Here is a 15194-nt window from a genome sequence, read left to right as displayed (position 1 = left end):
ATTCTCTTACAAATGTAAAATTGTTCCCAATTTTGTCAGTTAAAATGCAATACTTTTTAATGACCCATGTACATCACTGTTTTGCCAAGTGGGTCAAATAAATCATATTCCTTTAAAACATGTCCAGTCCACTTCATCTTCTCCAAGTAAAACATCACACATTTTTATAAGCTTGAATGTGCTTTCGTTTCTGAAAGAAGTCACTGACCTTTTCGAGGGCTGTAATCTGAACGGATGGCATGCCCGTAAAAAGTTCCTCCGTGGTGTGCACAGCTTTTATGAATATATCTAAACTCTTTGGGTCCTTATGTAACAGAGAAGCTGAATATTCATTATATTTTCCCAAGATGAGATGCAAGACAGTGGCCTCGTCTTTCAGGACAGCCGAGGGCTCCTTGTGGATCTTTTCTAGCAGTTGCTCAGCCATAGGCAACAGCTGAGCAAGCACCATCTGAAGTGTGGAAAGTTGATTAGTAAACAGTTACCACACTGGTACATGTTTTCTTTAACAAAAGTCTGCAAAGACATCCTGTTGGAAGACTGGGAGCTTAGCCTGGAGAAAACCCCCCAATAATGATGTCCTCTGGGACATGGGATGACTGTTAACCCAATTAAGTATTCAGGTCCCTTCTATAGCTTAGTCTACAATGAATGGTCAAAAAGCTCTACCCTTCAGGGATCAATGGAGAAACCTGAGTGTCCGAAGACTTTCTGAAAACAGGAAATACAAACAAAACTGAAGTTTTAGATTATAAACATTAATTTTAGCTTTTTCTAAAACACTACACCTTTCCCTAAGTGTTTCCAGCTTGGTATAATTAATATTAATGCAAATTATGTACGTGAAGGCTTTAACTAATGCCAGCAAAATATGGCTACTGGGCCCATCTGCTCACATACTGTCTCCACCACCACCGCCACAGAAGGCAGAGCTGAGCAGCTATATGAGACTGTATGCCCTGCGGGGCCTAAATTTTCACTACTTGGTTCTTTATAGAGTAAGATGGTCAATTCCTGTTTAAACTACACCCGGGATGACACAGAGCTGATAAATGCCATGTTTGCTCCCACCAGGAAAACACAGTCAGATGTACTATTCCACCCGTTAGTACGTCTCCACCTGCAGTCAGCCCGGAGCTGGGGAAGCACAGGCACTTGGACACGAGGACGAGGGAGTGGCGAGAGCAGCACACCCCGTCACGTCAACAAGGCCCTGGAACCCCGCTTCTGTACCACAGGTTTCCTTGACAACATAATGGAAGCTGTGGATTTCCACCCGGAAAGTGTACAACTTTAAAAAGTGAGCAAATGGTTTGGAAACTACCACAGCAACAGAAGGCAGAGGTGAGCAGCTGTATGAGACTGTATGCCCTGCGGGGCCTAAATTTTCACTACTTGGTTCTTTATAGAGTAAGATGGTCAATTCCTGTTTAAACTACACCCGGGATGACACAGAGCTGATAAATGCCATGTTTGCTCCCACCAGGAAAACACAGTCAGATGTACTATTCCACCCGTTAGTACGTCTCCACCTGCAGTCAGCCCGGAGCTGGGGGAGCACAGGCACTTGGCCACGAGGACGAGGGAGTGGCGAGAGCAGCACACCCCGGCATCAGGAAGGCCCTGGAACCCCGCTTCTGTACCACAGGTTTCCTTGACAACATAATGGAAGCTGTGGATTTCCACCCCAGAAAGTGTACAACTTTAAAAAGTGAGCAAATGGCTTGGAATGTCTGAATATATCACCTCGTGGAGGATTTTCACCGGAAGCACAGACCCAACCCAAGTTTTTCTGCAGCGCCCACCTCCTGTGGTTTCCCCATGTGATTTTAAAGCTCATTTAAAATCAAGTCGGTGATTAGACAGGGATAACACACAACTTTAAAACGGGAAGAAACGCACCAACATGTGCTTTTGGTTTCCCATGTATTTTTCTCCACCACGATGCTTCCCTCCCCAAATTAGTAAGAAAACGTTCATTCTGAAGGCGTGCATGTGACTCTGCCGGCCTCGCCGGTGCAGGCGTGTTACGGTGACCTGCCGTGACACCCCATGGCATCCGGTCCACTCACTGCACTCACCTCACTGTTGACCCCCTGAAGCACTTTCAGCAGATCTTTTGCAACATAAGATGGGCAACTAGATACACAGTAAAGCAGGTTTTTCAAAGTTTCAGACAACTTCTGGTGAGTTTTCAGTTTTTTCTCTCTCTGTAGTTCCTCAAACAAAGTAGCCAAATCCTAGGGAACCAATAAGAAAATTGGAAAAGAAGAGTTAAGGAACTATAAAGGTTAAATGTACTAATTATGGAGGGTCATTTTTCATTTCCCCTGAAACCTTAACAGGAAAAGACACTGGTGCCCCTTCGCTTACTCTCAAAAGCCAGGCACTTGTCTTCTAGCAGCTATCTTTAAAAAATGGGGGAGGAAGATGTGCAAATATTGACACATCAGTTTCTAAATTCAGAGACTAAACTCAAAATCCTTACAAAGCAAGTCAAGAACAAGGAAACCACTCAGGTGGACACAATGTGCGCGCACACGCAGCCTCCTGTGCGGATGAGCTACCTGGATGACGTAGGAGGCATCTGAGGTGACCTCTTCTGCTTTGGGAGTCACGTGCTCTATCACCAGGTGGAACTGGGAGGCCACGCCCCCAAGGGCCTGCAGACAGTGAACGGCCGCCCTCCGGACTTCCTTTATGGGGCTCCCCAGGTTAAGAAGAAGAGATGCCACTACTGAAACCAAAGGGAAAAAATGTAAATAACAATTTAAAGACAGAAAACAGTATAAAATTTAAATAGTACCCCGGAGTACATGATGAGAAGTTTTACTCCCAACTCACACTCCCTCTCCGAAGACCATTCACTGTATCTGGTATTCTAGAAAAATGTTAGACAGGTGCTGGTAAATTCTTTGGAAAGTACACAAATGAGAGCATAGTGTCGATACACTGTTCTGCAGGAACTGCTGTCGCACCTCAAAACATTCTGGGAGTGTTTTCCACACAAAACTAAATTAAACCATTCTTTTTAAATTGTACAGGTCTTCCCTGATTTTCCGTATGTTTAAAACTAGTACCTCACTGGAGAAAGTTTAGATTTCTAGACTTTTTGCATTAAAACCGCTGCAAACACCCCTGTACACACATCCTTCTACAATTGTGTGGAGGAAGTTGCCCATCAGTGCATCGTGCTTTACAAAGATTTTGTCCTGAATTGATGTTTATTGTGACTTTACTTGTCCTTTGCCGGAATTGAACCCGGGACCTTCAGTCCGCAGGCCAATGCTCTATCTACTGAGCAACACCAGCTAGGGCTGATTTTGTCCTGAATTGATGTTTATTGTGACTTTACTTGCCCTTTGCCAGAATTGAACCCAGGACCTTCAGTCCGCAGGCTGATGCTCTATCCACTGAGCAACACCAGCTAGGGCAAACTTCACTTTTCAATGCAGAAATTTTAGTTCAATACTGAATTATATTATGATGGTTTGGATTCATCACCTATCACTTCTATCATTTGTTTTAGTGAGATTTTGCAATTGACCTTTGTAACTTAAAAGCAATACTTAGAAGTAAACAGATAGCTTATTTAGTTGAGGGGGGTGGGGTAACATGCAAAATCTATAAAGAAGGAATTCTCCAAACGACAACCCACATGTACCACCCACAGAGAAGGCTGAAGCGCAGCCACAACAGGAGGTGACAACGCCCCGGAAAATCTACAAAAAAGGAATTCTCCAAACTACAACCCACATGGACCACCCACAGAGAAGGCTGAAGCGCAGTCACAACAGGATGCGACAACGCCCCAGAAGTACCTGGGGAAGACATGGAGGCCAGCTGGGCTTTGCTCTGGGGCTTTTGCGAGGCCAGCACTGCACAGCCCATGTACAGGGCCTGAGTCTGTAGCGCTGTCTTCACGCGGCAGCTCAGTGGATTTGAAAGGCTAGACCCATAGGTCCACACAACAGAAAGGAACTTGAATAACTGAGAAACATCTTCTAGATGTACCTAAATTAAAACAACAACAAAAACCAGTGAAGTTTAAATTCTACTAAATATAGGTTGGTTTCTAGTCCTTTTCCCTAGTGTACAATTATAGAAAAAAACCCCATAACTGAGAAACATCTTCTAGATGTACCTAAATTAAAAAAACAGAACAGTGAAGTTTAAATTTTACTTAATATAGGTTGGTTCCTAGTCCCTTTCCCTAGTGTACAATTATAGAAAAAAAACCCCAAAAACTTTATTACAGTATTTTGCTTTGTCTAGCCACTTCCCCTTACTTATTCTACACTTGGTAGTTTAGCAAACTGGGAAGTATGCAAATAAATTCAGAGGACTGATATTCAGAGGACTCGCTATAGCTTGCACTTGAACACATTTAACAAACAAAAAACCGATCGAGTACTCTAAGCAGAACAGCGAAAAGAGTGGTGTCAGGAAGTCCTGCGAAGACGGAGCGAACACTGTCCACTGTGTCAAACGCTGCTCAGGAAGCAGGCAGACGAGAACAGAGCACTGACCTCTGGCCCAGGCAGCACGGAGGTCACTGGTGCTGTGACGAAGTTTCTTCCCTGAGTGACTCTGAATACACTCAATCACCTCTCTGAACATCAATTTCTCGTGGGCAATGGCATGAACCCACCAAGCAGACTGATTACACATGTGACCAGGCCTCGCCCACCGGGAGGCAGGCGGCAATGTCAGTCTCGGTCAAACCTCCTGACTGGAGCCCTGAGCACAGCGCTGCTTGGCAAGGCCAGTGTTTACCATCAAATGCTCTTTGCTGTTTAAAAGTCTACTTTCACTTTCACTCAAAACGGTCATAACTAGAATATCTGCATTACTCGAAAGGGAAGAGTAAGCCTGAGAGGCGGCTCGCACCTTCATGAACAGCTTCATCAGCACCCTGAAGTGCGTGCTGTCGGCCCCACTGAGTATGATCTCGAAGAGCCCGACGAGCAAGCGCAGGTAGTCTCTGCCGTCTTCCTCCAGGCGGTCAGGGTTCCACCACACGCCACCTACACGTACGTGATGAAAGAGACCGTGCGTGACTTATGTGAACGCTGCTGGGCCTTTTCACTCAACACAAGCCCAGTCGTGGATCCAAGAATTCCGTCCCCCAGGGTATCACATTCAAAAGATTCCCACCTTGTCCTACCTTTAGGAAAAGATTTAGGCGCCTTCAGTGCATGAATAAAGTTTTTCAGCGAAAACAGGAGTAACACCGAGTCCTCCACGGCAATCCTCTGGGCAGTGCGGACCTGCTGGATGTAATGTGCCCACAGCTGCACTGGCACCCCTCTGTCCAGCACCAGCTCAGCATGCCATTCCGGGGGCACTTCCTGAAATGGCAAGAAACAAAGACAGCACAGATTTAAAGAGGCCCACAGGCGGACTGCAGTGATGTATGCGGCTGAATAATATGGGAACTTTGGTCTGTATGTGAATTTAGGTGAGAATAACTTGAATCAGGTTTTTAAAGAGGTCTAACATGTTTACAAGACAGAAATGCGTTAACCATGGCCTCACTTTACCTACATTTTCTTAAAGTGCCAGCTCTAAAAACAAACGTGGTCCATATCAATTGTGTTTATGAGATGGCACCTCTCTAAACAGAAAGAGGAGTTGCATTTCCAGGAGATCCGTAAATGGACTGTTCTCCTTTCACATTTTTACTGCCAACCTGAAGACGATACATGGTAACATCTCCACCCCTGCCAGGTGATTCTAAACAAGTACCAAACCGCTACGGTCTTTAGGAATTATACTGTACATGCCAAAAGGAGGCAGGAAAAAAGGTGCAGGAAAATGATAAGAGGCTGCATACAGGCGCGTGCAGAGTAGTAACTTGGACAAAAACAGTCCAAAGCCAGACTCACATGATACAGTTGTCAGTGAATTCTTGGCTCAATGTGCTGCCACGGCCAGAAGGTGCTCATGACTCTCAGGTGATTTTCTGCTTCATTAAATACGAAGCAGAAAATCACCTGTCCCTACATATATCGAAAACACGCAATTTGTCCACCCTTTTGCACTGAGAACAAATACAGTCCAGGCCATAGCACTTTTACAAAAGATAACAAAGAAGTTAAAAAGGGCCTGCCTAGGCTAACTTTTTCAAATGTAAAGATTTATTCCTTTACAGTTTACATAACTTTAGCTATGTGTGGCCATGACCAGAACTTACAAAATCCTAAGGGTACCTGTCAATGTGAAAAAGATGTAATTCGTTTGGAAGACAATGAACAAAATACTATTATATAGGGAAGATATTATTTATTTTTGTTGTTGTTTTGTGCTTTGTTTTTATTTGCTTTTTGTTTGTGTTTTTGTTTTTGACTGTCTGAAATTTCTATAACCTTGCTCCGGATGCAGCAGGGCAAGGCCTCAAACCGTTCCAAAATGTTCTAGCAAGCACTGTAGGAATGCACAGGGTCACCCCAGACCCAAGCACGCTGGAGGCTTGCAGTCTAGGGCAGATATCAAAAGAAACAATCTATTACCTCAAGATGTGGTACTAAGTAAAGATATAAACTAGTAACGTAGGAACACTCAGAGACAGCCAGCAGTAGGCCTGTGAGAGCCAAGTCTAATATAACACAGGTCTATTTTCAGTAAACGGAGCACCAGGAGTCTTTTGTTCAAGCACAGACACATGCAGTGAATTCACCACCACTAAAGGCAGTCCGGTGCAGCTTAACCAATTAACTACCCAGTAAAGATGACACAGACACAACACTGCGACCCTGAAATCTAGAATTTTCGGCAAAAGGAAGAGAGCACCGGATCCACTCTCTACGGCTGCCAAGGCTGCTCCACATTCTCTCCAGCCCCGAGCAGCCAGCACCTGGGCCTCCTGACGGCCCGGCCACTTGCCGCTCCGCTCATCACACAGCTTCCCAGGCACGCGCCTCCTTACCACTGCAGTCATGACACTTTCCAGCTTCTTTATTTTTTTCTGCAGCAAACTGAAGACTCTTATCGCAAATGGAAAGTGAGTTCCTTTTGAAGATGAACAGCAAGAGACAAGCACGGCCATGATCACGTGAAAAGTCACTTTCTGCTTCAGGCTAAAGGACTCCTTTTCCCCAACGCTGATTAAATCCTCCACCTTCAAAGACAGACAGGGTCCATTACTGGTCGCTCTTGGTTTGCGCCAGTTTTCTCTCCCTAAGGCCTACCCTAGGAATTGTGTTTTGCATGTCAAGTCAGATGACAAATATAAAGCGTGAAAATAGTAGTACGTACTAATTTCTAAGTAATTATAAAAATAATAAATTCCAGAAATTATAATGAACATAACTGTACTTGCCAATTGGATAAATGTTTTTAAATCACAAATCCAAATACCTTTACAAAGGTATATTTTCTACATCAAAAGAAATTTTCTCCTCCTTTAGATATTTTGCTATTTTAACAAAAATATAACTTTAATATTTTAAATGAGAGGGGAAAAAAGGAAGTGAAAAAGTATGTATTATTCTTTCTGGTCCAATATGGAATCACAATGAAATAAATTAATAAAATGTTAAGGATTTTTAACAATCTGCAGAATATATGATACAACACTATATATGTCTAGAGCAAAACAAATTACTCAAGAATGTAAAAGTTATATTAATAAAATAAATTAAAAAAAGAAGAATCCAGTAAAGCAAATACGGAAAATTAAATAAGATTACAAGAATGAAATCTGGGCGATGAACTTCAACAGCAGACATACCAGCTTTAACACCGAAGAAGGATCCCCTGAATTTATATTGTCAGCCAACAACTCAATCATCTTCTGATTTGCTATACCAATTAGTTTGCCGGATTTTGTGCTTTTAATCACATTTTCAAGAGCTGTGAAAAAAAAAAAAATTTAAACACAGGGCCCTTATGCCACCAACACTCACCTAAAGAATCATGTAGAGTAAGGAGCCTAAGGAAAAATTTTTACAATTTTCCTATAAAAGGTTTGCTTTTTATTTTTCCTTTTACACAATTCTGAATTTGTGAGTCAGTTTCTTTCTCATTGTATATATTTTATCTCAGCAAAAAATTTTTAATCTTGCTGGCATACAATAAACATGATTTCAAATAACAAGTATGGCCAATTTTTAATTGTACTTATCTTCTTTTTAAAGTGTTATCTGTTCATTTTTTCTAAAAAGCGACTGAATTTCTCACCTGCTTTCCAGCCTCTTAGCACAGGGTGCAGAGAGCAAATTCCTGACTTGGATAAATAAATAGCGAGCTTCGTCTCGGCCGACTCCAGGTCATCACTGTCAACGACCATGAATGGAAGCAGATGCACCACCACCTGGTTTGCCAACTCATCGTTTCCACTCAGCGTCTCTTCTTTAATCAGTATGTCTGCTGCCACCTCAAGGACCTCATACCTAAAACATATAAAAGCACGTTTGGCTCAGAGACACCTTAGAGACTTCAATTCAGCAAAAAATCATTACACTGTTCCAGCTCCAGTGACATCCTCATCTCCACATAAAATACGTTATTCAGAAACACCAGGATGATCACTTAAAATCCATGCTAATAAAGGAATTATTTGGGACAGTAATTTTAAACTAACTGTCAAGCCTTTTTTTTTTTGGAGAAATCACATTAGGTTGATATAACATAAAACTTATCACAATACATATATATATCTTATCTCCACTAGAAATCGGAAATTCATTCATGAGTTCAAAAATTCTCTGAACACATACTACGTGCTAAGAATTAAATACCATGGATACAAAACCCTGCAAATACGTTCTCTTTCTCTAAGGAGCTTAGTGGTTGAGCATCAACGCATGAACCAGAGGTCACAGTTCCATTCCCAGTTACGGCACATGCGCGGGTTGTGGGCTCGATCACCAGTAGGGGGCATGCAGGAGGCAGCCAATGATTCTCTCTCATCACTGATGTTTCTATCTCTCCTTCCCTGTCCCTACTTTTCTGAAATCAATAAAAATATATTAAAAAAAAAAAAAGAAAGAAAAGAATTTCACCAATTCAAAAGTGTATGAGGAGAAAGGAATACATACCATGCCCTATTTTTTGAAAGTTCTGCTCTTTGAAAGAGATTCAGAAGATTTGAAACAGTCACTTCTGGACTAAAGTGGCTCTTGAAAATCTAGGGAAAGAAATATCCTGAATAAATTTTTACTTGCTTCAAGTACATACGGTGCTTATTAAATGAACTTCAGAAAATAATGAATTACAAATAATTTATCTCCCAGGAATCCTAGGGTAATTTTAAAATTCTATGAGAGCCATTTCTCAAAAGTGGCATTCACGAGCCAATCTCCCATAACCCCAAGGTAAAATTCACAAAGTGCAATCTCATGCCTCTCATGAGCTCTCCCCAACCAGGCTTACGTCTGTGCTCTCGAGAGAACAAATTTACAATGGAAGAATAATTTTCAAATATATTCCTGCCTACAGCAGAGAATCACGTGAGAAGGGCAGGAAAATATTTACCAAAAAAATGTGCATTTCAATGAACAACAAATTCACTCACCTCAAAAGCACTTATTGCCGACAAAACGACGTCTATACTATCATCACCTAATCGGGTTAAAATAGCTTCTTTTATGAAAGACTCATCGATACTCTCCTGAGCAAGAGAAAAAAAATATTTAGTTGTTGCTAAAACCTTGTAAGACTTACACCAGAAAGGAGGCTGGGTTTGTGGAAAGCGCTCCAGAACACAGTCATGGACAACAGGCTCTGCCCTGAATGCAAACGCAAACACCCTGGGCACACTGCCCTTGAACCAGACAATCTCGAAAAGGCCTTTTGAGATGAGTTCACCATAAGGATAAAAACATCACAAATGAAAGCTATTTGACACCAACCTTTGATGTTTTCATGATATTTTTCAGATGATTAACGGCCAGAAGTCTCACAGGGGCGAGTGGGTGATTCAGACTGAGCACCAAGGAGGTATTGGAATCTGCTAAAAACTAAAGGATTCACCACAATTACCAAATGATTCACCACTAAATCCTAGCAGCATAGGATCAAGAATAAAAACCAGAGAAAACCACCCCAAACTGCCCCACACACTCAGTAACGACTGTCCAATTTCAGAAACCAAAAAGGAAAGCAAAACCTTGGTCTCCAGAACATGGTATGGCTTATAACAGATGAAAAAATGTGTGTTGTTAATGCTATGATTTCCTGTATGCTTGTGTCTAAAAGTAGGTTTAACTTAGTAACTCAATGAAGTAATTTTGTGTACTTTATATATATGACTAGAGGCCTGATGCACGAAATTCGTGCAAGAGTAGGCCTTCCTTCCCCCGGCTGCCAGCACCGGCTTCCCTCTGGCACCCGGGACACAGGCTTCCCTCGAAGCCCCGGCTTCATCAGGAAGGATGGAAGGACATCCAGAAGGATGTCTGGTCTAATTAGCATATTATGCTTTTATTATTATAGATTCCAAAGTGAAAAACACCTGAGGTAAGTTATTATATTAACACCTTAATGAAAATTAAACTAAAAAAACTGATCACTGAAGACAGATGCAATTCCTCTAAATGATACAATAATAACACTCAAATTAGTAACAACCTACTTCACTTATGTAATTGGACTAAAGAAATCTGTATACCAAGCTAAGATTTGAAAATGAAAGATGAAAGTCTAATTAGGAGGGAGAAAAACCAACAATGATGTCTCTTGATAATATTTATTTTCAAGGCTAATTATAAGAGCTGCTTAAATGTTTAACTTCTAGTATAAAGATTTAGGATGAATCACCAGAAAACTTCTGAAGTTCTAACATGATCATGAAATAAAAGTCCACCTCCTTTTTTCTGATCAATGACTTAGCCTCCCTGGGTGACTGCACCACATGGAAAGTGCAGACAGAGGGGAAAGGTCAGAACACTACAACCTGAGTGAGGCCACCCTTTGGTGACTACTACTGAGCATCATACATAGAATTTCCAAACACTAAGTTTCCTGAAATAAGTACCACATTCAGTTCAAGTCCGGTACTTTTCTCCTGGTATTCAATCCCTGCCTCACAGCCTTACCTCAATAACTAGGCAAAACTGTAAAATCTCATCTCTCCATAAAACACTCCAAAGAGAGGAGTGAAATAGCCCATTTCCTCCTGAGTTCTTCAAATACACAGATATAGCACGAACTGCCTCAATTCCTCTGAAGAAAAACTCACCTGGTACTTCCCTCCACTTGTAGAAAGAGAGATAAATTGGTGAAAAAGTTCTTGTTTTTTTAGGTCTGTAATTTGCTTTAGGTGTTCCTCTAAGACAACGTCTAACGTTCTAGGATATCTGAGAAGAAATTCAAAGAGTTAATTCATATAAAAAATAATACAAAGTTATGAACCACACGTACCCTATATGTATCAAAGACATAAATAAAAGTTTTAGAATTACCGATTGAGACTAAAACTTTAACAGCTAGAATATGTAAAACCAAGTGATATCGATCAAATTAGTTCCTGTGATTTACTACAACAAAAAAAGTCTCTCAATAAAAAAATTATCCTCTAATATTTGAAATATATTTAAATCCTATACTGTCCCTTCCTGAAGGGGAAAAAAAAGACAGAGTCTTTATAACTCATTTACTATATTAAAATGAAGCAAGAGGCACACATTAACAAAACAAGAGGCACGAAGACACACAACTTACTTGCTTTCTAAAAGTCTGATAAGTGGAAGAAACTGTTCATTAAGCAAAGATGCTTTATTAGGATCGATTTCTTCCTGTGAATTATATGAAATATACTCTTCAAAAAGAAGGCTGCAAAACAAAGCCAGGATTAGCAGACATGAGAGTTACTGTGTGAGTACCTACCATGTCCTAGGTGGTTTAGAAATATTATCTCTAACTCTCATCACCTCCAGGTAGAAAACTACTTATTTCACAGATACAACACTAGGGCTATAAGCCCTATACCCTGCCTGATGTCAAACAAGACCAGACACAGCCACTGCCCTGGTGAGCCCCACTGTTCCTTTCAAAGGTGAGCTCCTAGTGTGATTCCAGAGCCCAAGCTCCCAACGACTTTACGTGCACACTCCCCTTCCATTCACAAGCCAGTGCTGGGAGCAAGAGCAGGAATGAGGACACACCAGCACGTGGGCACCGGGCCCATGTCACACAAGGGCAAACCTAGATCTGGGCAGCCTGGCTTCCAGAACTGCCTACCCTACTCTCCTGGGAAGAACAGGGGTAGGGTTCAAGTTCACATCTCATCGCTATGCCTACATTCTTTGCACTGTATCAAGCTGCCCTTTAAGCAAGAAAAGAAATGGGAAACTGAACTATTTTTACAGAAAAGGAAGAAATAACTTTCACTTGATACCAATCCTTAGTAGGAAGCTTCTAGGTGAATACCAATTGTTTCAGGCATTTTAGTCCCTTTATGTTTAGGAAACTAAACAGATACAATTTACATGAAGCTATAACCCCAATTTAGCTTAACTATTAACTTTTCATGATCAGGTATAAGCACTAAAGATAAGCAAGAGAAATTACTTTTTCTGTTGTCACAATTACTGGACTAAATACTTATGATAATACAAATTAAAGGCATGTTAGAAATAACCACTTACCTAGCCAACAAATGGTCTAAGTTGTTCTTCAGTGATATGTGTGTAAGTATAGCTTCCAAGTGTTTCCTGTAGATTTGACCATCCATCCCTTCAGTTTCTTCTCCTTAATATACATGACAAGTTAAAATTGATTGGGGAAATGATTTTTGCATGCTTATACTATTATATTCACTTAGAGCAGAAACTGTCCTACAGGAATAACTTTAAAACATGTACACTAAAACTCACTTTTTTGGGGTATTTTAAAAATCCATTTTCAAAATTGTCTTTCACATATTTTGTCATTTATATTTTTCAAAGCATTTCTGCATCTAAACTACCCTCATTTATCCTTTATCTGAAGTTCTATGTACTTTTATGAAAAGGATGATCATGCCTAGCTCTTTAATGAAACAGAAATCCAAAAAATATAGTCTTTCTCCAGATCTCATTACAAATAGTTGAAGTTGGGACCTGAACCTAGATCTCATTAAACCTTCCATGGTGACTATGTCTGAAGATCCCCAGTGGATGCCTGAAACCTTGAATGGTACCGAACACTATATATTCAACGTTTTTTTTTCTATACAAACATACCTGTGATAAAGTTTAATTTATAAGTTAGGCACAGAAAAAGATTAACAACAACTAATAATAATAAAATAAAACAATTAGCCGGGTTGACATGGCTCAGCGGTTGACTGTTGACCTATGAATCAGGAGGTCCCGCTTCAATTTTCAGTCAAGGCACATGCCCGGGTTGCAGGCTCCATCTCCAGTAGGGGGCGTGCAGGAGGCAGCCAATAAATGATTCCCTCTCATCGCTGATGTTTCTATCTCTCCCGCTCCCTGACTCTCTGAAATGAATAAAAATCTATTTAAAAAGAAAAGGTCTGAGCATAGGCATGGCTCCTATTTGAAGAGAATTAAATATTAGAAAACACGTTCTGATACATAAAATGGAAACCACGTACCTGTAACGTGATTAATGATGGAGACGACCAGATGCGGAAGCATGTACCGCAGAAGAGGACTGATGTCGTATGTTTCAGAAATCCCATGCAGTATTGTAATAAGATCAGGAACATTGCACAAGTGAGGAAATGGCCTTTGAAGAAACAAGTATATAAGGTGTTGACTTAACAAGTTACACAATAAATAGCAATTTATCTTAAAAAAAAAAAAGATTTAAAGTAACGTCAAAAAAACATCTAATTATCATTTCTCAATTCAAGGGTACGTACTTTTTCCCTAGACTATCTGGCTTCTGCCTCTGCAGCAGCACTATCAGGCAACCCAGTCCCTCCTTGATCAAAGAGGGGGTTTTCGTCAATGTTTTGATGATCTGTGAGGCCAATGAATTGACGACGGTATCTTCCATGGTCACTTTCACAGAAATCTGACATATTATCATATACGTTGCAGCTCTGTAATCTGGTAAAGATGATTTCAATCCCTAAATATTTTTTAAAATATAAGGAAAAACAATGAACTGTATATTATTTTAGTCTACTTAAAATGTCACTTTACCTTGACAAATTAGAAATGCCATAAACTGGAGATTAATACTACCTAATGCACACCCCTCAGAAGTGAAAAATCAAGATGCTGACCCCTTTCCTGAGGGACACAGAGAAGACAAGTCTCTCAGACGAGAGGAGGGATCTCAGAGGGTCTCCCACTCAAACACCTGCCACACATCCTGCTAGGAGCCAACGAGCTCTTCTTTATATGCAAATTCCCACCCCTGAAAGGGAGACTTCAATCAGAACCGGTGTCTGAGTGAAGACAATGATCTTGGGACAAGGTGGGAAGTGAAAGCAGTACCTCCAGGGGCTGGGATGGTGGCGGCACCAAGGCAACTGGGAAGCAGAAACACTGAGAAGCGGGAGTCAGTGTAAACACAATGAGAGCCTGTGCCATAAAGATTCGCTAACCTGTTCTCTTCCCAGTGAGGTAACATGACTACTAAGAGGAGAGACATGGGAGGGAAGACCACCGTGTGAGGATGGGCAGAAACTGGAGTTATGCTACCACGAGGCAGGGAACACCAGGGCTGCCAGTAACGCTGGAAGCTGGGAGAGGCCTGCAATTCTCCTTCAGAGCTTCCAGCAGGAGCTAACCCTGCCAACACCCTGATTTCACACTTCTAACCTCCAGAACTTCGAAAGAATAAATTTATGTTGTTTTACACTAAAAAAAAAAAAGATGGAATATGTATATCTGGGAGACACTGGCAAGGCCAAATATCCAATATGTATTTTTTAAGAAGCCCTAATTAAGATCCTACTCTGGTTTTTAAGACCATAAAAAAAAGTCATCTTTTTACCTAAAAGTTAAATCTCATCAACCATCCGAAACTGTCTATTTTGGAACATTTATGTCCAAGTTAAACATTTAAAAGCAAGAACATCCCTTCAAGTACAAAATAATCTGCTATACACTTGAGCAGGGCCGACCTTTTGGACATATGGAAATAGCTTAGCAACTATATTGTCCGATATGTTCTCAGCAGTCACCAAGGCAGACACGATGGTAGAAGCATAAAAAGTTAAGAGAACCCTCAACTGAGCTGAACTCCCAGGATACTCAGCAAAAACCTGGAACAAAAGCACAAACAAAACA

The 15194-nt window shown here is 41.0% G+C and overlaps 1 protein-coding gene across 1 annotated transcript in view; it reads right to left on the bottom strand.

Annotated features, from left to right (window-relative positions):
• HEATR1 (HEAT repeat containing 1) overlaps positions 1–15194 on the bottom strand; it is a 35360-nt gene that overhangs the window by 15024 nt on the left and 5142 nt on the right. The window contains exons 6-23 of the mRNA XM_014529276.1: positions 15029–15169; positions 13814–14025; positions 13544–13677; positions 12591–12693; positions 11665–11775; positions 11183–11300; positions 9855–9962; positions 9518–9613; positions 9042–9130; positions 8182–8393; positions 7733–7854; positions 6929–7120; positions 5168–5351; positions 4891–5027; positions 3822–4014; positions 2568–2737; positions 2082–2240; positions 209–451 (exon numbers count right to left, since the gene is read on the bottom strand). Coding sequence (XP_014384762.1) covers positions 209–451; positions 2082–2240; positions 2568–2737; positions 3822–4014; positions 4891–5027; positions 5168–5351; positions 6929–7120; positions 7733–7854; positions 8182–8393; positions 9042–9130; positions 9518–9613; positions 9855–9962; positions 11183–11300; positions 11665–11775; positions 12591–12693; positions 13544–13677; positions 13814–14025; positions 15029–15169 — 2724 coding nt within the window. The remainder of the gene's footprint in view (positions 1–208; positions 452–2081; positions 2241–2567; positions 2738–3821; positions 4015–4890; positions 5028–5167; positions 5352–6928; positions 7121–7732; positions 7855–8181; positions 8394–9041; positions 9131–9517; positions 9614–9854; positions 9963–11182; positions 11301–11664; positions 11776–12590; positions 12694–13543; positions 13678–13813; positions 14026–15028; positions 15170–15194) is intronic.

The sequence above is a fragment of the Myotis brandtii genome, unplaced genomic scaffold (genome assembly GCF_000412655.1).
Source record: "Myotis brandtii unplaced genomic scaffold, ASM41265v1 scaffold679, whole genome shotgun sequence".
NCBI classification, from domain to species: Eukaryota; Metazoa; Chordata; class Mammalia; order Chiroptera; family Vespertilionidae; genus Myotis; species Myotis brandtii.
This window is presented reverse-complemented; position numbering and strand designations above follow the sequence as displayed.